Below are 24,543 nucleotides of genomic sequence, written 5' to 3' on the forward strand. Positions count from 1 at the left end.
CGCCATCTATCGGCGGACATAAACAGCTGCAGCATCTATTGTTATTAGTAATACAGATGCCGAGGCAAATGCATTTCCCATGGTGCCGCACAATAGCTCAAACACTTAAAATAACTCCAAAGTTGTCGGCTCAAATGAAGCTCAAAATAAACCAGTGACGAATGTGGGCTAAGCAAAAAAGCAATTAAGTGAATGTGAGATTTCACCTGAACTTCACTTAAAAATAGATTCATCTGTTGGCGTTGCGCGATTCACTGTGTGCGGTTGCCTAGTGACAACATGTCGGATATGAAATGGAGTAAAAACGAGCTTCAACCAGTCAGGGAGGAAAAACAAGGTAAAATACCATGACTGAAACCAATTTGGAAAATTTACAGTAACGTTACACCCCAAAATGTTCACGTTATGAAAAAAATCACGCTTTGTTTCATTTCAATGTGCTTCAAAATCCTCATATGCGTTTGGTACATCGCTGATGTCTGTGGCATCCATTTAGCACATTATAAGAAATATCATAGGTCTTCTATCTTCAACTTCTGGTTTGGATTTGATAGTGTTGCTCATATGTTCTCAACGCCATATTTCCACGTTGGGCATTTCTTCTTTAGGGGAATGCACAGCAAAATCATTCATTCATTCATTCATTCATTCATTCATTCATTCATTCATTCATTCATTCATTTAACTTATTTTTATGTTGTTGTGAAGCATAAGTATCTAAAATTATTAAAAGAATATACACAAACTATCAACCATTGCAGGGAAAAGTTCACCCAAAAATCTAAATTCTGTCATCAATTCTGAACCATCTGATCTAAATTAATAAATTCAAAACCATCGTCTCCCATGTTTATTCAACCTTCACATTTCACAAACTGGTTTAAGTTTCTTTCATCTGTTGAATACAAGATATAAATGTTGGAAACCTGTGTCTATTGACTTCATAGTATAGTATAATATAGTATTCCACATTAGTTTTTTTTTTCCCAGCATTGCTGTCAATTTTCCAATATACTTCAAAGTGAGGTGAGTAATAGTGAAGTTTTGAGCGAACTGCCCCTTTTACACAATGCCTAACAATTCTCTGAAGATCCCAATATATAGTTGTTTTAACTTGTTTAACTTTTCAATCACTGTTTTTAATCTTAAAACATAAGGCTCGTTGATTAAAAATAATCTTGTCTAGAACCGGAAAGTTATGTAAATAGAATGTGCCATATTCAAATTAAATTTCTAAATATGCGAAGCTGTATTATGAGTAAAATATGTTTTTAAAAAATCAATACGAAGTAAATATTGTTTGATTATTTGTTTAATTTTGAGGTCTCGTTTATATGTTTAAACAGTGGAGGTCCTTGGATGCTAATAGATTGAGAAACCCTCACTGAATTAGGAATAATTTATAAAGTAATAACAGAAACTGTACTACAATTAACAGAAGCTGTAATGTTCCTTGTGTGTCTGTGTATGCCTTTTCACTAAATCCTAATAAAATATAACGCTAAACACAATGCAAAGCATTCAGATATACAGCTTTTATGTTTAAAAGTTGATGGTTAATGTTTTTAACAGTGTTTGTAGTGGAAACAGGGGGCTCAGTGGTTAGCCTCAGCAAGAAGGTTGCTGGTTTGCGCCCTGGCTGGGACGCATTTCTGTGTGTTCTCCCTTTGTTCGTGTGGGTTTCCTCCAGTTTACCCACAGTCCAAAGACATGTGGTTTAGGTGAATTGGGTAAGCTAAATTATTCGTAGTGTCTGTGTATGAATGTGAGAGTGTATGGGTGTTTCCCAGTACTGAGTTACCTGATGAATAAAGGGACTAAACCAAAGGAAAACAAATGAATGTAGTGGATGTATTTTTTTTTTTTACAATAGTTTGCCAATATATTTTTACTGTTTTAAAATTGTTAACCCCCTTGTTCAGGTATTTCATACTATTAATTTCAAAATAAAAAATTATTTTGTATATTTTTTAGTGAACGCGTATATATTCTGTAGATTTTGTTAACGTTTTTGATCTACAGTTGGCAAAATGAGGGGTCCACCGAACTTTAAACCTCTACAAAAAGCATTTTATTTTCAGATAATTAATACAAAATATAATTATATAATTAATACAAAATAGTAAAAAAAAATTATCAAGCCATTTTGACTGGTGTAGTTTGCAAATCTTTGGTTTTGTATATGCATCCACCACACCCTGATTACATCATTACACCACAAGATGGTAGCAAGGAGCTAAAGCAGGATTCAGGATTCAACAACTAATTTCCACATTTCCCCCTCCTACTTTTTTGTCACATATATCTTGCAGTAATATCATAACAATACAAACATTTCACTTGTTCCAGAAATTATTAGAAAGAGATGGTCCACTAAAAGTGCATATGCTCGTTCACAGAGCTTGTAGCTGTAATATCATGCTGTGCTTTATGGCACCCTTGCCCACCTCAATGCATGTATTGAAGTTGCTAAGCAACAGTGTGCACAATAAACACTGTAGCAGTAGTACACAAGGGTGACATCTGGTAACTTAAATACATTATCCAGCTCATAGCGTCTTGCTGCACCTTATTGTTTATTTACAACTAAGTTGCTGCATATTTACACTACCGCATTTATGTGATCTGTGAACAATCAAAAATCCTTAAGCACTGCAGAAAGCGTATTTTATGGGAAATGTTCACTGGAGGTCAGCAGAAAACTCTCATAATTAACAAAATGTGCATCTGTTCATTGTATTGCAACAGGAAGTGCTGAATATCACAGCTGTTGCTTATCTAATGTGCTCTACACCTGGGGGATTACAAGCAATGCAGGAAAATGAGGCAAAAGGTAATCAGCTGCATTTTTCTGGAATGAATCATCTTTTTTTCTTAGTGTAATATGTGCAAGAACATGTTTTACAGAACTCTACCAATAAAATGGGTGTGATTTGTTTTTACCGAATGCATGATCATCACCTGGCTTTGAAATGAATCAAAATCAATACAAGACTCAAAAAGGATATTTTTAGCTTGCTCACATGTCTCAGTTAATCTTCCTCAAATGGATCTCGGAGATGCTCAATGATGCACTGGAAATGTCTACTTTCTCATTGCTGGCTTGGCTGAAAGCATATGATCCAGAGAATGAATGTTTGATTTTATGGTCCTTAAAAAAAGATAATCAATGTACAGTCTTAAAAAAGGTAAGATTCTTTATTGGCATTGATGGTTTCATGAAGAAAATTGAAAGTCAATTAATTAAAAACATTTTAATTTCACAAAAGGTTCTTGGTAGTGGTAAAAGGAGCTTCAATTCAATTCATATTTATTTACATAGTGCTTTTACAATGTTGATTGTGTAGATTAGAAAACTTCTGATTATTAAAAAGTGATTTCACTGTAAAAAGCAATTAGCTACTATACATAAAAATGAGTAAAACTATTGCCTTAAAAGTGACAAGTTGACATTACTTTAAAAAGTGAGTAAAATTTATTTTTGCACATAGTTTATTTACTTACAATTTTAATGTAAAGTGTTTAACCCTTTAACTGCCTGCTCTACCAAATGGTTGACCATATTTAGCCTGTTTTAAATAATGACTGTTAAAGAATGACTGTTTTAAATATTGGTTTACACACACAGCATTGTTGGTTTACAAAAAAAAAAAAACAAAAAAAAAAACAAACATAATCCTGTTGCACTACTACACTTGATTTTTGTTTTGTTTTTGTAAAACAGAAAAAAGAGAATCTGAAATATTTATAGCATACTGAAATAAATAAAGACGATTTAGTATTCAAAAATGTTTTATTTTGGTAATTAAAATAAATAAATTGGTCTTACACTTCATATTTTCATATTTCTTTATAATATATGTATTAATTCTAGAACTTTTACCATAAATAGACATGTCTACCATTTTAGAAATCATGGGATGTGTGGAAAAATGCATTGAGCATGTTAACTAGCGACATTAGGAGTTAAGAAATACAATCGGAAAAAAAAATTCTTGGTGGGGCAGTTTAAGAGTTAAAGCACTTTAGCTTATTTTATTAATTTACTCAGGTTTCAACTACATTTTTAAAGCTATACATTAATTCATTCATTAATTTTGTTTTTTTGTTCTTTATTAATCCGGGATCGCCACAGCGGAATGAACCACCAACTTATCCAGCACGTTTTACGCGATGGCTTTCCAGCCACAACCCATCTCTGGAAAACATCCACACACACACACACACACACACACACACTCATTCACACACACACTCATACACTACGAACAATTTAGCCTATGCAATTCACCTGTACTGCATGTCTTTGGACTGTGGGGGAAACCGGAGCACCCGGAGGAAACCTATGCAAACGCAGAGAGAACATGCAAACTCCAAACAGAAACGCCAACCCAGCCGAGGCTCGACCCAGCAACCTTCTTGCTGTGAGACAATAGCACTACCTACTAAAGTTATACAAATTTAGCTTATTTTTAGTAGGTTTGATTAATGTAAGTTGAAATGAAGATTAGAAAAGTTAATTGATTCAACCAAAAAGAATGCAGGCAGCAAGAATTTAAAAAAGTTAAATCAATTAACTGCTTTTTACAGTGTATGAAAAAATGCATTTTTTAAATAATTGTAAGTTAAAGTAAAAAAAAAAGTTTTATGGCATCATTATACCACACATGAAAAATAAGTACTTTTTAGTAATAGTAAATACTGTTATAGTGTTTTTGAACCATACTATTGTAATACATAATTTGTTAATAGCCAAATTGTTGTGGTAATTCTATAGGTGCTATTGTAGTTTTCTACAACTATACTAAAATACTGTGGTTAAAATTTATTTCTATAGCGCTTTTACAATGTAGATTGTGTCAAAGCATCATAGAAGTTGTAGTAAACTGAAACTGTCTCAGTTCAGTATTCAGAGTTAAAGTTCAGTTTAGTTAATTTCAGTGTGGTTTAGTTTTCAATGCTGAAAGTCCAAACACTGAAGAGCAAATCCATCGATTCACAGATCAAGTCCTAAACCAACAAGCCAGTGGTGACAGTGGCGAGGAACAAAACTTCACCACTTGACAAAAGTGAAGGAAAAAAACTCGGCTCAGTTAGTTTGACTATTTCTCCTCTGGCCAAACTTGTGCGGAGCTGGAGTCTATGCGCTAGAGGCTAAAGTATCAAATCTAAATAAAATCTAAAGTAGAATCCAAAGTAGAATCCAAAGTATACTACAGCTTTTATTACAGGTTCTCAGATCACTGTTAATGCAATACAGTATGCCAAAGCATTCAATAATAAAGCTATATGCAAAATAGTACACTTTACTATGATTCAAAAACACTATAGTATAAACTGACTACATTTTTTTATGTGAGCGTGATGTGAGTTGTTCAGAAGGCCCACACCGTGATTTTACCTGTAAATAATGCTAATAGTTCTTAAAAAGTTCCCTGTGTTACATGATTGATCGACATCTGAGAGGATGCAGCCTTACAGGCACTCATTTAGAGACCATATTTAGCAGCAATCCCATCTAAATCCTAAATGGAGACCGTCTTCAGTATAAGAATGAGTCATATCTTCAAGCTCCTGCCCTTAGCTGTTACAGGCGACAGTCATCTCAAAGATAAGAGGAACTCCGGGCCTTTAATAGCATGAGCTGTGTGGGCCATGAGATAAAGCAGACATGCTATCATCTGCAAGACGGTGTCAGGGGAGACTAATGGAACTAAGCAAGTAGTGTGAAGTGGGTGTTCAATAACTGCAGACAAGTTGGACATCGTGACATGTTCAACAAATTGATGCTGTGTGAAATTTTCACATAGACTATATAGAAGGTATATTAAAGGTTATTTTCTTGTGTTATTTCAGCCTGATCTAACAAGGAAACGTAAGTATTTTACTCTTTGTCAGTTTAGTGGCTAATTTTTAGGAATTCGAGTTTAGTCGTAGGAAAATGTACGATTTTAAAACGGAGGCGTGGCAGCCAACCCCACCCCTAATCCCAAACGTCATAGGGTGATGAGCAAATCGTACTAAATTGTACGAATTAGACCGTACGAATTTATACAAATTAGGCACTAAATCAAAAAGTTACAAATTGCAGTGAGATTGCGTTGGTTATTTTGTAGTAAACGGGTTGGATTTTCTGATGCAGTTGTAATCTTTAGTTACTTTAGGTGCACTCTCTAATCTTCTCTCATTCATGCTGTAACATGTATTATAATGTTTGTGAATTAAGTTTCAACAAGACAATTTTTATTTCTTTCAGCGTTTCTGCAACAGATGCAGGCCACCTGAGTATGTAAAATATGAGCTGGCTACGACCCACACTGTTAACAATTTCCTGTAGAATCTACAGTAACTTACTGTAAATCAATTACAGCAAAATACTATGATATTTTATCCTGCTGTAATGTATTTAAATTATGCATTCACTGCAAAATGCACAGCAATTTTCACAATGCAACTTTAAAATACTGTAACATACTGCATAACTGTAAAATACAGTTAATTTTACAGTTAAATACTGTGTAATTTATAAAAACTGTTAAAGGTGCAGAGGATATAAATATTTGAGAGTAAGTACTAAATCTCACTACCAGCTAGCGGCTTATTACCTGTCTATTATTAAAATATTGACTATACTTATAAAGCATATATTCTGCATGATCTTACTCTACATCCCTATAATACCTAGAGCAATTCCATGCAAATGTCAACCTTGCTATGAAAAGTTTTTACCATAATATCAAAACCATTTCTGCGTTTTTTGTGTAAGCAAGCATTTTACAGTGCTTTAAAAATACTCAAAAATGTCTCTGTTAATGTTTTCAAATAATTTACAAATCGGTCACATGCAAATCCATAATCCATAATGCTTTTTCCTCAAAAATGCAAAAAAAGTAAAATAAAATAAATTGAAACGTTTTGTTCTTTAGAGTCGACTCCTATTCTGTTCATTAGCATTATTTCCCTTGAGTTGTGCAGTTTAATTCAAAGAATTACTACGAAGCATGTTGCATACTGTAAACTCGCTAACTTTTTTGTCACATTCATAATGCTTGTTTATTTTACCCATTTAAAATCTAAATTATGTTTACAGAGTGATATTTTTTCTGATCCCATAACTCTGTGGTTAGATGTTTTGAAAAATATAAACAGATGTTTTAATATAGTGTTAACATATACTTTCTCAGTGAATTTATGTTTTGAGATTTCACTGCAAATGTCACATACATATTGCTGGAATTGCTCCTAAATCCAACCTACCTTTATAGCTAATAATAAGCAACAAATTAAGTCACAATGAATGAATGGTTTATTATAAGTGAGAATTGTACCTTAAAATAAGTGTGATGTAATTTGAAACTACTAAATGTAAAAAATTATTTAGTTAATCTGCAAGAGTAAAATTTTCATCAATTACAAATTAGCTAGAGCAGATATCAAGGTTCCATAATGCAATTCAAAAGCATAAACAAATGGAAAAGGTGAATTTCTTAATGCACATTTATCCATCTGTTAATTAACAGATGTTTTAGAGTATGTGTAAACTTGAAATTGGATTAAGTACAGTTTAGTTAGTTTACAAATAAATAAATAAATAAATAAATATGAAACATATTAACTCATGTATTTGAAAACAAATCACTTACATTTATAAATAAAACAAAGCACATTAATTAAAACAACTCTAAATTTAGGATATTAATATGCATTTGCAGTGTTCTCTATAGTTATATTTAAAAAATGTAAGGTTGGTATGATTGATCTGCATATTAAAAATTTGGATGTGCATTTATTTGTTGCTGTGGGGTATAAAAATATAACATTTATTTACATATAAAATATATAGTAATAATTTACAGTACAATTCAAAGGCTGGTTGGAAACAATGCTAAAAAGGTACACTGTAAAACCCAACTTTATCAAATGAAATGAGTGTAGTTAACTTAAAATTGACTGAAAGTTAATTTTACTCATTTAAAAGGAGATTTGAACTCAATGTTAAAGGTAATGCATTTCAGTTTAAATGGAGTAAGTTCGCAGTACTCACATAGATTAGTTTTTTTAACTCAAATGGTTAGCAATCGGTTTCCTCAAACGGTTTGAGTTGCCTTAACTTTTTGGGTTTTACAGTGTGTAAATTAAAAAAATATATACATATGTTTTTGTCCTGTAATTTATTACTGTATTACTGTGACGCAATGCTGAATATTAGAGAGGGGTCTGGATGCAGAGATGCAGTGCAATCTGAGCTGGATTCAATGCTCACACTGACGTCACTAGCTCTATCGAGTGCATTGGGTCTGACATTGCATCACTGAGATATGCAGTCTCAGCTTACATCATCACTGCTGCATCCATATACTATTGGAATATTCAGCTTCCCAGCCTTTAGTGTCACATGATCTTTCACAAATCATTCAAACACTGTGAATTGGCGCTATATACTCACTCACTCACTTTCCTTATAGGCTTATTCCTTGCCTTATCAGGGGTTGCAACAGTGGAATAAACTGCATATTACTCTGGCATATTTTTTTTATGCAGCTGATATCCTCCCAGTACAACCCTCAGTGCTGAAAACACCCACACACTCTCCCATTCACACACATTGTGACTAAACAGAAAACACAGAAACACTGTAAAGCCCACTGGCTGAGCCAGGACTTGAACCAGCAATCACTGAGCCCAATAATACTCACTATTAACTACTGGCTTATTACCTGCCTATTATTAAGTTATTTATTGTTTATTAGAATTTACAAAGTATGATCTTATTCCACATCCAAAATCCTACCCAATAAAGTGTGACTACATTGTTTATTTGAAACAGATTTTTTTTTGTGACACCGAATATGTCTTTACTGATGCATATATTTAATTAATTTAATGTATCCTAATGTATTTCTTTTAAAACATCTATCTGACCCCAAACTTTTAAATGGCACTGCATGCAGTAAGTTCTTCAAGATACAAAATAACAATTTTAGGCCCTTGGGTGTTCACTTTCTCCCTTTATTACACACAGTCTGATGTAAGCGTTCTGGACTTGACCAAGTAGGAAGAGTCCAACAAAAAGGCAGGGGCTAAGAGAAACTCACACACACCCCTAATCTCCACACACACACACACACATATGCACACACATACACACACTCCAGATCTCAATCTCATCTCTCTTGCATTAAACATGCACTGTTGGGAATTGTTTTTAGCCCTACTGTTCAGCGGCTTCTCAGCGTGGGCTCTGCCTTCAACTAACATCAAGATCACACAAGGTGAGTGCCACCAGAGACAAAGACTAGGACACAACGCAGACACAGATAATACGCTTTAATTTGCTTCATAGGGAATACGCAGGCCAAAGCTGAACCAGAGCTGCTTTGCCCAAGATGCTTATGTTTATGATGTGTAGCTTAACTTCTGTTGTGCAGCCTGTTTGTCTGATGTGACATTAATTTTATGCTTGAAATGTTTTTCATAATTGATGTACAAGGGCTCAGACTAACAGTGAAAGTATCTTTAAAGGTTAAGTATGACTCAGCAGGCAAGAAAAGTTTTCTTGTAAATGACATTATGTTGGAAAATCACCGTAAGACAAAATAATCTAATTGCTTTTCTTATCTACAATGTCTCAACACTGCAATTCATTTAACAATGATTCGTTTAAGAAGTCTTTTCTCCACTGGCATTTTTAATGTAACCTTTAAATAGTGTAATTATACATTATTAGTGAAAAGTGTATCTTATAATTGTTTTTAATACAAAGCAGACTTTTTAGCTGTTGCTAAGCTTGAAAGTTTATAGAATGCTGGCTGTTTCTGTGAAAAGGAAACACTGACTGATTTCTATTTGGTAATCGGATACTTTGCAGGTGATGTTTCAAATAACGTAATGCATCAGTGGTGTTGTTTTTGCATTTGCATTTGAACAGCTGGGTTAAAAGAAATAGTTTATACCAAATATATTCTATTAAGGAATAGAAAACCACAATCTACGTTTATTTATTTCTCTCAGGACATCCAAGATGTATATGATGCTGTTTCCTTATAGTTGAAGAGCCTTTTGCATTTGAACAGCTACATTTATTTTAAGTTAAATAAATGTCTTTACTGCCACTTTAGATAAATTTATTGTGTTTATGATGAATACAAGTATATTAAACTCCTAATTACCTTGGTCCAACCAACATTGTAATGAACATTCATGAGATGGTACTTCATATAATATAACATTTATGGATGCAAATGTATCTACACATCACTAAACTAACCACCATTAGTGAGCCAAGTTGGCCTGATTTAGATCCGTTTTCCTGAAAAAAAAAGCCTTGTGGTGTACAAAATAATCAATTTCATTCAATTAAGGCAACCTATTCCTGTAGGCTAATATCATTCCCGTTTCCTCCAGCATTGCCTATGCAGCTCTCAGACTCAAACCAGCCTGTGACATGTCCACTGTTCTGGACTGAATTTGAGGGTTACTGTTACCGCTTCTTTCCCCTGAACCGCACATGGGCTGAGGCAGATCTGTACTGCGCTGAGTTCTCAAACGGACACAAATCTGCCAAACTCACCTCTGTCCACAGGTAGGATTGCCCTTAATTATTTATTACCCCGCATTACAGGCTGCCCATCATTTGTTCTTATATTTTCATAATATTTTTGAAATAATATTTTATGTATAAAGTTATTGTAGCCATCATGTGAAATTGTAATTCGTTTTAAAATATTTTCCAAATAATGTTTAACAGAACAAGGACATTTTGTTTAAATTTAAATCTTTAAATAGTATTTACTTTATTTTATTTAGAAATACATTTTTCTTCTAGAGAAAGTTTTATCTCTTTGAATTTGTCTGGAATAACAATATATACAGTTAAAGTCAGAATTATCAGCCCCCTTTGATTTTTTTCGTTCTTTCTTAAAATATTTCTCAAATCATATTTAACAGAGCAAGGAAGTTTTCACAGTATGTCTGATAATATTTTTTCCTCCAGAGAAAGTCTTGTTTGTTTCATTTCATCTAGAATAAAAGCAGTTTTATTTTTTTTACAAACCATTTTAGGGTCAAAATTATTAGCCCCTTTATTTTTTGATAATCTATAGAAACCATTGTTATACAATAACTTGCCTAATGACCTTATCCTGCCTAATTAACTTAATTACCCTAGTTAAGCCTTTAAATGTCACTTTAAGCTGTACAGAAGTGTCTTGAAAAATATGTAGTCAAATATTATGTACTGTCATCATGGCAAAGATAAAAATAAATCAGTTATTAGAGATGAGATATTAAAACTATTATGTTTAGAAATGTGTTGAAAAAAATCTTCTCGCCGTTAAACAGAAATTGAACTGAAGAAATTGGGGGAAAAATAAACAGGGGGGCTAATAATTCAGACTTCAAGTGTATATATATATATATATATATATATATATATATATATATATATATATATATATATATATATATATGTATATATATATATATATATATATATATATATATTAGGGCTGTAACGATACACCAAACCCACGATTCGGTTCGTATCACGATTTTTGACCCACGATTCGATTCGTATCACGATTTTTTATTTTATTTTTTTCGTGTGGGGTGGGGAAAAAAAAGATTTTTAAAACTATTTTTAATTAAATAACATTTGAAAAATCTTTATAAACTAAACATCAAAGAACAATATTAACTATGCAAATTATTAACAATATAAATAGCCATATATAAAATAAATAAATAGCCAAAGCTATATCACTTCTGTTTTCTTTGTAACAAAATACTGTTGAAAAACCAAACTAAACTCCATTGTTTAGATGGTTCAAGCATGTTGAAAATTATTTTTCAATCAAGTTCTCTTGCATAGAAAAAGTAAATTAAATAGCTAGGGATGCTCATTTCGTTAATTTTGCTAACCGACAACCGCCGCTCATTAATCGGTTATTAACGGTTAACTGGTCAGATTACTATTAATTTTATATTAAACAAATTGACGTGTCTATTTTGTGTATGACACATTAAATATTGCATTTTAAAATACTGATTTATTTTTATATATTAATAGCGGAACAGAACAACAGAGCATCTTCACGCACCTGCAGTGTTTAGCACAGAAGAGCAGAATAATCTAAATAAAATGAATAAAATAAATAGGACTGCCCTAAATTTTTTTCACTTAAATAATTAATTTATTTTACAAAACGAAAATACTGACTGATTCTTTTTAATAACCGGCATGGGCTTTTTTTTCAATCATATGTTTATTTCTTCCGTCAAATAAAAATCGCAGACTTCCTCTAATTGCTTGCTCCACGGAAAATATGCATTTATTTAATGCCCCGCTGTTATTATTATAATCACAAAACCTTTTACATTTTAATATAAATCCTTATTTTAAAGATTATGTCCTGATATAGCCTATGGTTTCCTCTCTCTCCCTCGCGGTTCAAGTGCGCGCTGCCTGATGAAAAGACAACAACACGCGCGCATATGTAGACTTTTTGTAATCAGTTTGTTTAAATATGATATTGCATTAATCTGCGTACATGCTTTAAGCTGTAAAATAAAAAGTAAAGCCTATTTGTTGCGTTTATTACGCAGATCCAGGTCAACATAAGCGCTGGTTTAGTATCAACAGGTCTGTATCAAACAGCAATATTCTTCTTCCATTTTGCTTCTTTGGCAAATGTGTCTGTAGGCACGGGTTATACGTTATCGTCCCGCAAATTAAATATGCCTTGCAGTTAAACAAGTGGCCGAAAACAAGGCGCACCTTACTGCCTTTATGTTGACATGGAAAAAAGAAGAGGCGCGGTCCCAAACGACTGAATCAGCTGGGTATCGATTGTGCAAAAGTGTTGCTGTCTGTGTTGTTACAATTGTAATATTTAATACTATTGTGATATTCAAGATTTGTATATTCATACAGCTCTGGATAACTTAAAACAACGATTAGACCTTCAGAGCGGTGTTAATGCGTCCTGAAGTAAAGCGAAACGGCTAAAAACTCCAGCAAGATAGAGTGATTAGAGCCAGAGCCATATACCTTTATCTCTAAATAAAGTAGGCTATAACTATAGAAACCTGTTTATTTTAACTGAAAGCTTCGTCGTGTTTTCTGACCTCACGCACCTGTCAGTCAGCACTCCCAAAGGTTCAAACAGAAAGCGCACAGCACGGTTACAGAAAAGTTTGGCTGTTACCTGACATCTGGTGAACGCCCATCCCTCTCTGCGCAGCCACATTAACAGTGTGAGCAAATCATCGTATATGCGCTGAAAATCCGGCCGCTTTGACAGCATTGGCAATGTTTCTGGCGTTGTCAGTTGTCAAGCGGGGTTAAGTTGGTTTTGTTTTTGATATTCTTGACACATTCAGACGGCCCCTTACTAAGAGCTCCGTGCGAGCTCTCCCGGCTAAATATTGCAAGGGCTTAAACGGAGCAGTACTTGTAATGTCGAACGAAAAAAAAAGTGTTAATTAGCTCAACTTTTGCCAGCACGCGTGACGTTATTGGAAAGGTATCACGGGGTGGGTGTGTCGCGATTCTTCCTTATTACACCGCGACACGGGATCGTAGATCTGAGTGTCGCGATTTCGATTTTATATCGTGTATCGTTACAGCCCTAATATATATATATATATATATATATATATATATATATATATATATATATATATATATATATATATATATATATATATATATATATATACACACACACACACATACAGGGCTTTACATTAACATCCACCAACCCGCTAAATGCGGGTAAATAATAGCTCTGGCGGGTTAGACAGACATCTCCATTCCACAAGCCACTTTCATAGCAAAGAAATTATTATAAATTAGTTGTTAAAGCTATTGAACGATGTAGGTGTGGAGTCCAAAGAGTATGGCGCAAAAGCATTAAGGACATGTCTGAATCCACTTTCACCATTTTAAGGATAGAAAAATAAGCTTTGCACCAAGGCGCATGGTCTAACAGGGTTGTGCTTATTCTCTTAATGAGTTATGCGTTTGTTTTGAGTATAACGTGCATTGAAAAACTTCCCTTGGGATGAAGAAGGCATGGAGGTAGTGGTTTTTATATTTATGTAGAAAACAATAATTTTTGTAACATTTTGATCCTTTATTTTTTTATATGTTAAGATATTTGTGTATTACTGTACATCCTGTCTGTAGTAAACAATGTGTCGATTTTGGGTGCATAGTGCACAACTAAAGTGTTTTGTGCTGGACTTTAGGCTAGCTTTAAGTTGGTCAACATTGAAACTCTCCTAAACTCTCCTAAATGATCCAAAAATAGCAAGTCTCCAACAATGCGCCTTAACACACCTCCTTTTTAGACCGGCACACCAATGAGTTCACAACGTGGCACAAAAGCTAAAAATTATGGTTACACTGAGCTCAAAATGGCCTTTTTGTGCCAGCTGTATATGATAGGGCCCACTATGTCTAAAAATGCTGAAAAAACATCTCTCAGTTAAATGCCAATTGAAGAATATTTGAAAAAGAATACATTTTCACAGGACGGGCAATACTTTTGTCAAATATAAATGCCTTGTGTGTTTATACAATCTTTTGACTAAATAAATAAATTTCTAACATTGTCCAGATTTATTGTGTGAGAGAACTGTCTGAATGAATCAACTGCAAACCATTCATCACATTTTGACAAACACCGTATGGCCCATTACATAGATCAGAACAGTGATTCATTCACTGCTTGCTCAGATAGAAAACACATGACTTGACTGATAAATTATTTTTGATATAAATGGTAATCTGACTCGTACAGATTTTACAGCAAAATTTCACTGGTGGTCTTAATGATGACCCAATACGCAACATCTAACTCCACAGTAATGCTGAGATGACACGATTTGTCTCACAGTAGTAAAGGATTTTGCCAAACGTCCCATCAAAACATTCATTTTCCAATATCTTTCTTTATAGCTGGGAAGAAAATGTGTTTGTCTACGATCTTGTGAACAGCCGTATGCCAGGAATTCCAACAGATATTTGGATTGGCCTGCATGACAGAAGACAGGTAAACACGATAACATTTTGTATTAAGTACAAACACAACCCATATACCCACACAGTGTGTTTTATGAATGATTCATTAGTGTTTTATTTACTAGGAAGCAGTCATAACGAGAAACATAAGCAGCTGCATGTCTGACACAGCTTGTGTGTGTTATAAAAAGCCAAGCCCAGCCTGTCAAACCTCCCAACAATAATTTCACCAATGGAAAATATAGTTGGTCAGAGTGACGTTTAATCATTTCCAGACACATTTGGGTCTAACAAGTTGAGGTAGATAGTTTATGGATGATGTTATAACAGACACTCTGATCTGTAATGTTTCTCTTAGAATTTGGATTAAAGGGATAGTTCACGTCAACATGAAAATCCTGTCATCATTTACTCACCCTTCACATTTTCCAAAGCAGTTTGAGTTTCTGAATTTTCTGTTGAACACAAAAGATTAGGCAATTTCATTTCTATAGCACTTACACAATGCTAGGAAAGCAGGAAACCTGTAACCATTAAAGAAACACCACATTTTTTTGTAAATAGGTTGTTTACAATAGCCTAGAGATTTGAAGAGTTTAGATGCAAGTACCATCTGAAATTTTTTTCTACAATGAACATTTTTCTTAGCCTTTGTGTTTAATTTCATGTTAAAAGCGATGAAAAAATAAGTTATTTGCTGTATAAGTTGAATTACTAAACCAAGACAGAAGCCTGAGAAAAATGCTAATTTTAGAAGAAAGTTTGAACTCTGAACTCTACATTCATCATTTTTAATACATTCAAGTCAATCTCCGGGCTTATCAAGAACATTTTTAGCTTAGCTTAGCATAAATTATTGAATCCAATTGGACCATTAGCATCTTGCTCAAATTCAAAAAAGAGCTTTGATCATTTTCCTATTTAAAACTTGATTCTGCTGTTACATCATGTACTAAGACTGCTGGAAAATGAAAAATTGCTATTTTCTATGCTGATATTGCTAAGAATACTCTCATTCTGGCATAATAATCAAGGAACTTTGCTGATAGCTGCAGCAGACGCAATGATTTACCTGTCGCTGTTACAGTTACCTCACTGGGTACTGTTTCAGGCACAGCTTCGTATAGTAGAGGGTGTAATTTAAAGTTGAAATGAATGTTCTATACCTTTAAATAAGACTGAGAAGTAATATTGTAATTGAGATTGCATGAGAGAATGTTCGGAAAGAGAAAAGAGGAGAGAGACTGAGAAGGAAATCGCATGATGTAATCTGATGTGGTTGATTTATGATGTTCACCCCCGTGTGTTTAATAAATCATGGGTTAATACCTGCTGATCGAGCTCCGTGTGTCTGTCTTGCAACTAAGCCAAAGAACCCATGAGTCTGCGTGTGGTTAGGAAGGAAAAGTAACAGTACGTTACAATATTATTGCATCTGAAAGTAAAGTTAATTGATTATTTTGCTTGAAGAAAAGCAGTGGTTCTCAAACTTTTTTCATCAAGTACCACCTCAGAAAAAAATTGTCTCTCCAAGTACCACCAAAATGAGCAGTGGTGAAATACAGTAGCATAGTAGTCCCAGTAAAGCAGTTAAAACTCTGCACAGTTTAAAAAACGTGGTAGATTACCTTAGAAATATAGGCTATATGTCATATATGGCATATTATATACATAATTTTTGGTAAATTTTGAAATATATGTAGCATGTACATGACATATTTCATTCCTCCACGTACCGCTAGAAGGAAGCCCGTTTACCATTTGTGGTACACGTATCACAGTTTGAGAACCACTGAATTAGAGTATTCCAGTATAAAAAAATATACAAAATATTTTGAATAAGCAAGATGCTAAGGGTTTAATACGATTAAATGATTCATGCAAAGCTAAGCTAGAAGTGTTTCCGCAAGATCGAGAAATCGATTGCATGGATTCAAAAATGTTAAATCTCAAATGTTCAACTCTAGGAGACTTGGAAAATAAAGCTATTTTCAAAGAAGTGGAGTGTTATTTTAACTTAAATACTAGGAAAAACAAATAAGTCAATAACATTCTTAAAAATATCTTTCTTTTGGGTTCAACAAAACAAAACAAAACAAAAAACTGGTTCGGAACAAGTAAAGGATGAGTATAAGGAATGCCCGAATTTTCATTTTAGAGTCAGCTATCTCTTTAAGCTCCAAAGTCATGCTGGGCCAGATGACTTTAATTATCACTTGAGGGTTAAAGGGTAAGGAGCAAGCACACGTAATAGGGCTGTTAATTATCGTTTGTTGGCAGGAGGGCACTATGGAGTGGACAGATGGGTCACCCTTTGAGTACAGTTACTGGGATGGAAATCAGCCAGATGATGGGATTCATCGCATCCCTGAGGAGGAGGACTGTGTGGAGATTTGGTACAGACAAAACAGTGGTGAGTTAGCAGCAGACTGATTCAATAACTGTTATGTTTATATAACACTGATTTAATTGATTCATTCGGTACATAATATTTGAGACTCTATCCTGAATAATCATTTTACTGTAAAAATAAAGCCTGGATGCCTTACATTTTTAAGCTGAATCAATTCAATTGAGTCAATTGACTTTATAGTATGTTAAACTGACTTAAAACAGCTTCTGTAACTTATAAAATCAAGTTAAAACATGATTAATTTAGATTAATAACTTACAATGACCTAAAAAATATGCTGTCAGGACTAATTGACCATGTACTTTTTTACAGTGTTGTTTTGTGCAAAAAAAAAAAAAAAAAAGATTATCATACATTTTTTTCCATGAGATACAGAAGATACCAACTTTAATGTCATTGATTGTAACAAAAGTTAATTTGTTACCCTGGACCACAAAACCAATAAAACTGTAAGTGTCAATATTTTGGAAAACATGCCCACACACTGAAAAAAAAAACCTGTTGACTTAATTTTTTTTTGTTGAATCAAATAAATGTTTGCAACAGTTGAAGTCAGAATTTATATCTTTTTTTTTTCTTCTTTTAAATATTTCCCAAATGATGTTTAACAGAGCAAGGGAAATTTCACAGTATGTCTGAAAATATTTTTTCTTCTGGAGAAAGTCTTCCTTGTCTTATTTTGGCTAGAATAAAAGTTTTTAAAAACCATTTAAGGTCAAAAGTAATAGCCTCTTTAAACTATATTATTTTCCGATAGTTTATAGTACAAACCACTGTTATACAATAACTTGCCTAATTACCCTAACCTGCCTAATCAACCGAATTAACCTAGTTAAGGAAATGTTTTAAATTGGTTTAGTTCTTATCTTTCAGGGAGGACCTTTTCTATTGAATTGGGTAACTTTTCTTCCTCATCTGCACGTTTGGAGTGTGGTGTCCCCCAAGGTTCAATTTTGGGCCCAGCTCTTTTCTCTATCGACTTGCTTCCCTTGGCGGCAATTTGTAAGAAGCATAATGTAAGCTACCACCTCTATGCTGATGATACTCAGCTTTACTTGCCCATAAAAATGGGAGAAAATTCTGTTTTACAGTCGTTTTTCACCTGTTTTAACGAGATTAAGGAATGGCTGGCTGGTAATTTCTTACACTTGAATGAATCAAAAACTGAAGTAGTAGTGTTTGGTCCTCCGAGTGTCTGTGAATCTACAATTAATAAATTAGGTTCGATCAAGCCTAAGGTCCACAGTCACGTAAAAAATCTTGGAGTTACTTTTGACACTGAGTTAAAGTTCGACAAGCAAATAAACTCAGTCGTCAAAAATGGTTTCTATCAATTAAGGAACATTGCCAAATTGAAGCCTTTTCTTTCTTTTAAAGAGCTGGAAACTATCATTAATGTTTTTATTATCTCAAGACTGGACTACTGTAACTCTTTGTATTCTGGAGTTTCACATGCATCAATAGCTCGCCTGCAGCTGGTTCAAAATGCAGCTGCTAGGCTTTTAACTGGGACAAAAAAATTTTCAGGTATCTCACCAGTTTTATTATCTCTTCACTGGCTCCCAGTCCAATTTAGAATTCAATATAAGTTATTGCTACTAGTTTTTAAAAGTTTGAATGGTCTGGCACCAATTCACATCTCTGAGCTTCTTCACTGGCACACTTCATTGAGGCCAATCAGGTCTGAAAACACGTTTCAGCTAGTTGTCCCCAAAACGCGGTTGAAATCAAGAGGTGACAGGGCTTTTTCTGCTGCAGCCCCCCGACTGTGGAATGGTCTGCCTTTACAGATCCGGTCATGTTCTTCACTTGATGCTTTTAAGTCTCATCTAAAAAATCACCTTTTGTCTCTTGCCTTTGATTGTAATTAATTAATTTTAATCTGTTTTATATATTTTGCACAATTTTTATATATAGGTATAGATTTTGTATGCTGGTTGTTTTGTAAAGCACTTTGGTCAACATCTGTTATTTTTAAATGTGCTCTATAAATAAAGCAAACAAACAAACAAACAAACAAACAAACAAACAAACAAGGTTTTAAACGTAAATAGGGGGCTAATAATTCATGAGGGCTAATAAATCTGACCAACTGTACACGAATCAAACTGACTAAATGTATTAAGTTAAACTTTGTATAAGTTAAAAATTTAGTTGAAACCTGATTAACTTAAATAAAGGAACTTAAAAATGTCTTGACTTTTTGTCATAATTTTTTTTACTGTGCATGACATCTGAATAAATAAGCTTTCTGTTGATATAATGTTTGCTATGATTACAGTTACTGTATGTGAAAATCTGGAATATGAGGGTGCAAAAAAAAATCTAAATAATGACAAAAGTCTTTAAAATTGTCCAAATTAAATGCCTAGCACTAATAAAAAATTACTAAACTAAATGTATATATCAGATATAATCTTTATTTAATATTTTAATGTTTTTGACATAAAAGAAAAATTATTTGGACCCCTACCATGTATTTTAGGCTTTTGCCAAAAATATACCCATGTAAAATAAGACGTTGTGTGGTTCACGATCACATTTACCAATAAATCTGGACAAGAATATTTAAATGAAGATTCATTTCACGACATTAAAAACCCATGTTTCCTGAAAACAGGAACAAAAACGGGTGTAGAATCCAAGTGCAGAAATTCTAATTGTCATTTTAAGTCTTTATACATTGTCAGCAATGACAATGAATATGACATATGATATATAAGTATGATTAGTTATTCTTGTTTATATTTGACTAAGTACATGTCGGCATAAATATTGAATGTTGTGTCAATTTTACATTATAAGGCATGAAGCCTACGCTGCTACTCTGAAACATTAATCGGAAACAGAAAGCAGTTGAAGGATGGCATTTAAATCAATTATTGTAATTAATCTGACTCCATTAAAGTTGTTATCAACATTAATAAAGAGAAAGAATCTCAATTCCTTGAGCAGGCAAAGTTATTTATTAAGTTACCATACTCTCCTCAATAGTAAATAGATTGTATATACAAATATCACAATCAGATGTATTGTGTATGGTGAAAGGCACAGGGTTACTGTAAGACAAATGGCAGACATGTGAATAGAGCTGTGAGGAACTCCTGTGCTTGGAATGTCTCGGTAGTCCTTCTTAGAAGTAATAGCATATAATATTTTCTCAGTTTACAACATAAATTTCTAAGTAAATTAAATCACATTTGTATTAAATGGTGCAAACACCAAATTGTATGTCCCCCCCGTTATATTTTATTATATTATATGTGTCATTTCAATACATTTGATGAATTCAACTTACTGACAGTGCCAAAAATGATACAGAATATCAAGAAATGGCATAACAATTTTATATCTTTCCATCTTTTGCAGCTCTGAGGTCTTGGAATGACAACAACTGCGACAAGGCTTTTCCATTCGTCTGTAAGATTCCAACCCTTGAAAACTAACCACAGATTGTTTATCAAGTTCATCATCAACAACACTGACACTAGGAACAAAGTGTCCGCAGATCTAAATCCCTCCATCATAGATGGGCTCTTTCCAGCTCTACTATAGGCTCTTCACATGCACTTCTGTCCCGTCTCCTGCCCCCATCACTGCTGTCATAATGCTGTTTTCTGGCTCTTCTGAGACTGTGAGTCATGACACACACATTCCTGCATTTAACGCTATTAGAAATGAACTTTTTGTTTCCCTCTCCAGAGGTAGTTGATTATGTGGGCGATTCTAGAATTGCGGGTACATTTTGAATCTTTAGCATGTTCTATTAGTTCTTAAAAACAAAAACTTTATTGAAAACGTTTTGAATAGCATCACATATTCTATCGATTATCTCTAAAAAATAATGTTTGAAATTTGTGTTTACCATTTTGAAAATATTAACGTAAAGATTTACGTTAGATATACCTATATTTGACCGTCTCTGTCCCTGAATCTTCAATTATCATGAAACTATTGTCTAGTTGTCATCTTTTTTGTGTTTACTCTACTAAGTTGAACAAACATTTGCATGAAACATCTATTTTCTGTATTATTTGTAATTTTGGTTATAAAAAAAAAAAAGATTTGTGTCTGTTCCTTTTCATTCTTGTCAACTCTGTTACATCAGTTATATAAAAAGGCATACAAATTTTTAAAGCAATAACCTCTTAGGGCTTAGTGGCCACATACATGGACAGCACATTTTAGATCTTAAGTGGATATTTAAAATACTTTGAATGCTTTATATTTTGTTCCAGACATACAGTGTCATCCTACAACTGCTTTGCAGCATAGGAAATGTTCCAAACACTATTTTTAACTGTCCAAAATGGGCAAAAAATGTCATTTTTTACTTTCTGATAGTCAGAACATGTTAAAAAAATATGAATGTTTTAATGATGCATTAAAACACAGTCAGGATTTATGGAAATTCGGACCACAAGTCCACATATATGGACATCATTTTTTCAAATTTTTCTAGTACAACATATCAAAAGATGATACCTAGGTTTTTTTTCTAATAAGGCTCCAATAAGCCCAAATAGCAAAGAGAAATTAAAAATGCATGTAAAAAAACAGCTTGGGCCTTAAGAGGTTAATAGAAAAAGCATGTGATTTGCTCCAAGTGGTCACAAAACTTCAGAAGGCATTTAATTCCTCTCATTCATTATTGTTTGGGATATACCAATAATAGATTTTCAACTCTGTTATTGTGAAATTTCAGTTAATTTAATTTCATCTACTTTTTAAAAACAATAATATGATGAAACTTGATAAAATTCAGTCTTAGAAATGTCATGGTATCTATTTTGAGGTTATCATCTTGAGCTAACGCACAAATGGGTGGAAAATATCAAGTCTGTTAGCGGTTCAAATAATAATTTAAACAATAATTAGTAACAAAATCAAAGTTTCTCAATAGGATTTAAACATTATTTGATATTAATAATAAATTTAGTTTTATGTAAATTGTTCATTTGTTGTATGTCATTCTGGTTTAAGGAAAATGAATGGAAAGTGCTTGAATTGTACCCGCAATTCTGGAATGAGTCCAGTGTTTAGATTGGGTATTGATGTTGGGGATATTCTTAAAAATTACTGTTATAAACTGTCATGCTGTACATGTATGACATAGATAGCAAGTAGAAATTCTAGTGTCCTACAACAGTAAATGGAAACTCACCCATCATCATGTGGCTGATAATATTAAGTGGACATTATTTGCTTTTTTCAATGTACAGGTTAAAAATATCTATAAATGAGCAATTTTCCATATTTTGTGAGTCGTGTTTTTATTTTTCCTGTTTATTTATGCTGTTGAACTGCATTATGGGACTTTGATCTTTCTTCCAACAACTTTTAACCTTGAAAAGTTTGAAAAAGTGACTTTTATTATTTTATTATTTTATTATTAATAGTTTTAGGTGATAATATCTGGTTTGGTGTTGTATATCAAGGTATACAAACCTTGCAATAATCTGCCAGTACGTTCTCTGTTATTTTACAGACAGATTTTTCGATATATTATTTCTCATACTAAAATGTGAATAAAAGTCACTCTATTAAACTGTAGAGTTGAATTTTCAACATCAAAAGTCGACAGAGCAGAGGTCAAGATCCAATTATGCAATTCACAATCGTAAATAAATGGAAGACACATGTGAATCAAAAAATACAGAAACTGTTAATGAACAGATATTTTTTAGAGTGAATTTTTCAGAAATCCCAAATGTCTGTTTTTAATGAGAGGGTGGTCACATTTTTAACGTTTCACAGACAGGAATGTTAGCTGATGTTACGACTCCTGAGTCTGGGTCTGTCAATGTCCATTTATCTATCGCTGACCTAGAAGGTGAGATTGTGAAGGGTTTAAATCTCTGTTTACTGCAATAGTTCAAAAGTCAGACCAAGCTTAACCTCTGCCGACCTTTTCCACTTTTCTCTGCAGTTATAGGCCTTGCCAATTAGTGACTTTAAAAAAAAATCTCTGTTCTGATTCACACAGCTGCTAGGAGAGCACATTTTTATATCTGCATCACTGTCAGAAAAATTGTAAATGTAAAAATTCAGTTTTTTTATTTTCAGAAAAGTCAAAGTGAAATGATTACTAAATATCATTAAATAAATTTTTTTTTCAAAAATCCAAAACAAATAACAGATTGTGGCAGAGTTTTGTTTATTATTGCTATTTTACCTTGTTTTAATGTGGGCTTTTCACTATTTTTGTCATAATGTGTGTTTGCAGGACTCATACCCATACCAAATAAGTTTACCATAATAAAAAATGCATGCATATGGAGATAGATGTGTGATGCAAATGTTACAGTATGTTAGTTTATAATACTTTATAACACAATACATCCACTATCATCAAATAAATGTTTATTTTTTAATGTTATCAATATCAAATGATGCAGAAGATATCTGTGCATTAGGGGAGTTTATTCTAGAGGGAAAGGCAAGATGTTGACACTTGTGGGAGTTTTTCATTATGAAAAAATAGAGGACATTAGAAATGTATTTGTATGTGCTTTTTTTTGCAATTAATATTTTTAATATTTTAAAATAAAGTGTTTGTTTGTTTGCCCTTTGCTTTTGTAAAATTCATAATTTCAAAATTAAATTAAAGTGACACATTTCTATAGCGGTGCATCCTTTGTTTATAAGTTACAATACTTGCTCATAAATCATGCTCCACTTACTAAACCAACTAAAATCTGCAGCAAATTACACACTTTTGTTTCTGAATTAATAATGATTGTTGAGTTGACCTTGTGTTCAGTATATTATTTTAGTGTTGTTTAGATATTCTAATGAGTCATGAGACCATAATGTTCAACAGAAACTCCAGATGCATCTGATCTCTGTTACCCTGATGAAGGCAAGCGTTTGCCGCAAGTGGTGCTCGCTGCAGAGCCATTTGAGGAGAGCTGAGCTCCAGCGAGGGGGAGCTTAAGCTTGAGCTCCACCTTTTTTACACTTCTTCTACGAGTGATGTCACTGGGGGTAGGGTTAGGGGTGGGGTTGGTGTACGCATTAAAACAGCTTACAGGAGGAGGAGCGACAGCTCATGCTCCCCCTCGCTGGAGCTCAGCTCTCCTCAAATGGCTCTGCAGCGAGCACC

General features: G+C 33.4%; 1 protein-coding gene across 5 annotated transcripts; it reads left to right on the forward strand.

Moving 5' to 3' along the window:
• Nucleotides 1-253: 253 nt before the first annotated feature.
• On the forward strand, nt 254-24,063 carry clec19a (C-type lectin domain containing 19A). Of its 5 annotated transcripts, XM_087243157.1 has the most exons (7): nt 254-337; nt 9,023-9,073; nt 9,210-9,272; nt 10,405-10,582; nt 14,963-15,056; nt 17,306-17,438; nt 20,808-24,063. In XM_087243157.1, exons 4-7 carry the CDS (start codon nt 10,413-10,415, stop codon nt 20,882-20,884), a joined length of 474 nt encoding a protein of 157 aa, XP_087099283.1. In that variant the 5' UTR covers nt 254-337; nt 9,023-9,073; nt 9,210-9,272; nt 10,405-10,412; the 3' UTR covers nt 20,885-24,063.
• The last annotated feature ends 480 nt before the right edge of the window (nt 24,064-24,543 follow it).

This window comes from Danio rerio, chromosome 3 (assembly GCF_052040795.2).
Source record: "Danio rerio strain M-AB ecotype USA chromosome 3, GRCz13ab, whole genome shotgun sequence".
Taxonomy (NCBI): domain Eukaryota; kingdom Metazoa; phylum Chordata; class Actinopteri; order Cypriniformes; family Danionidae; genus Danio; species Danio rerio.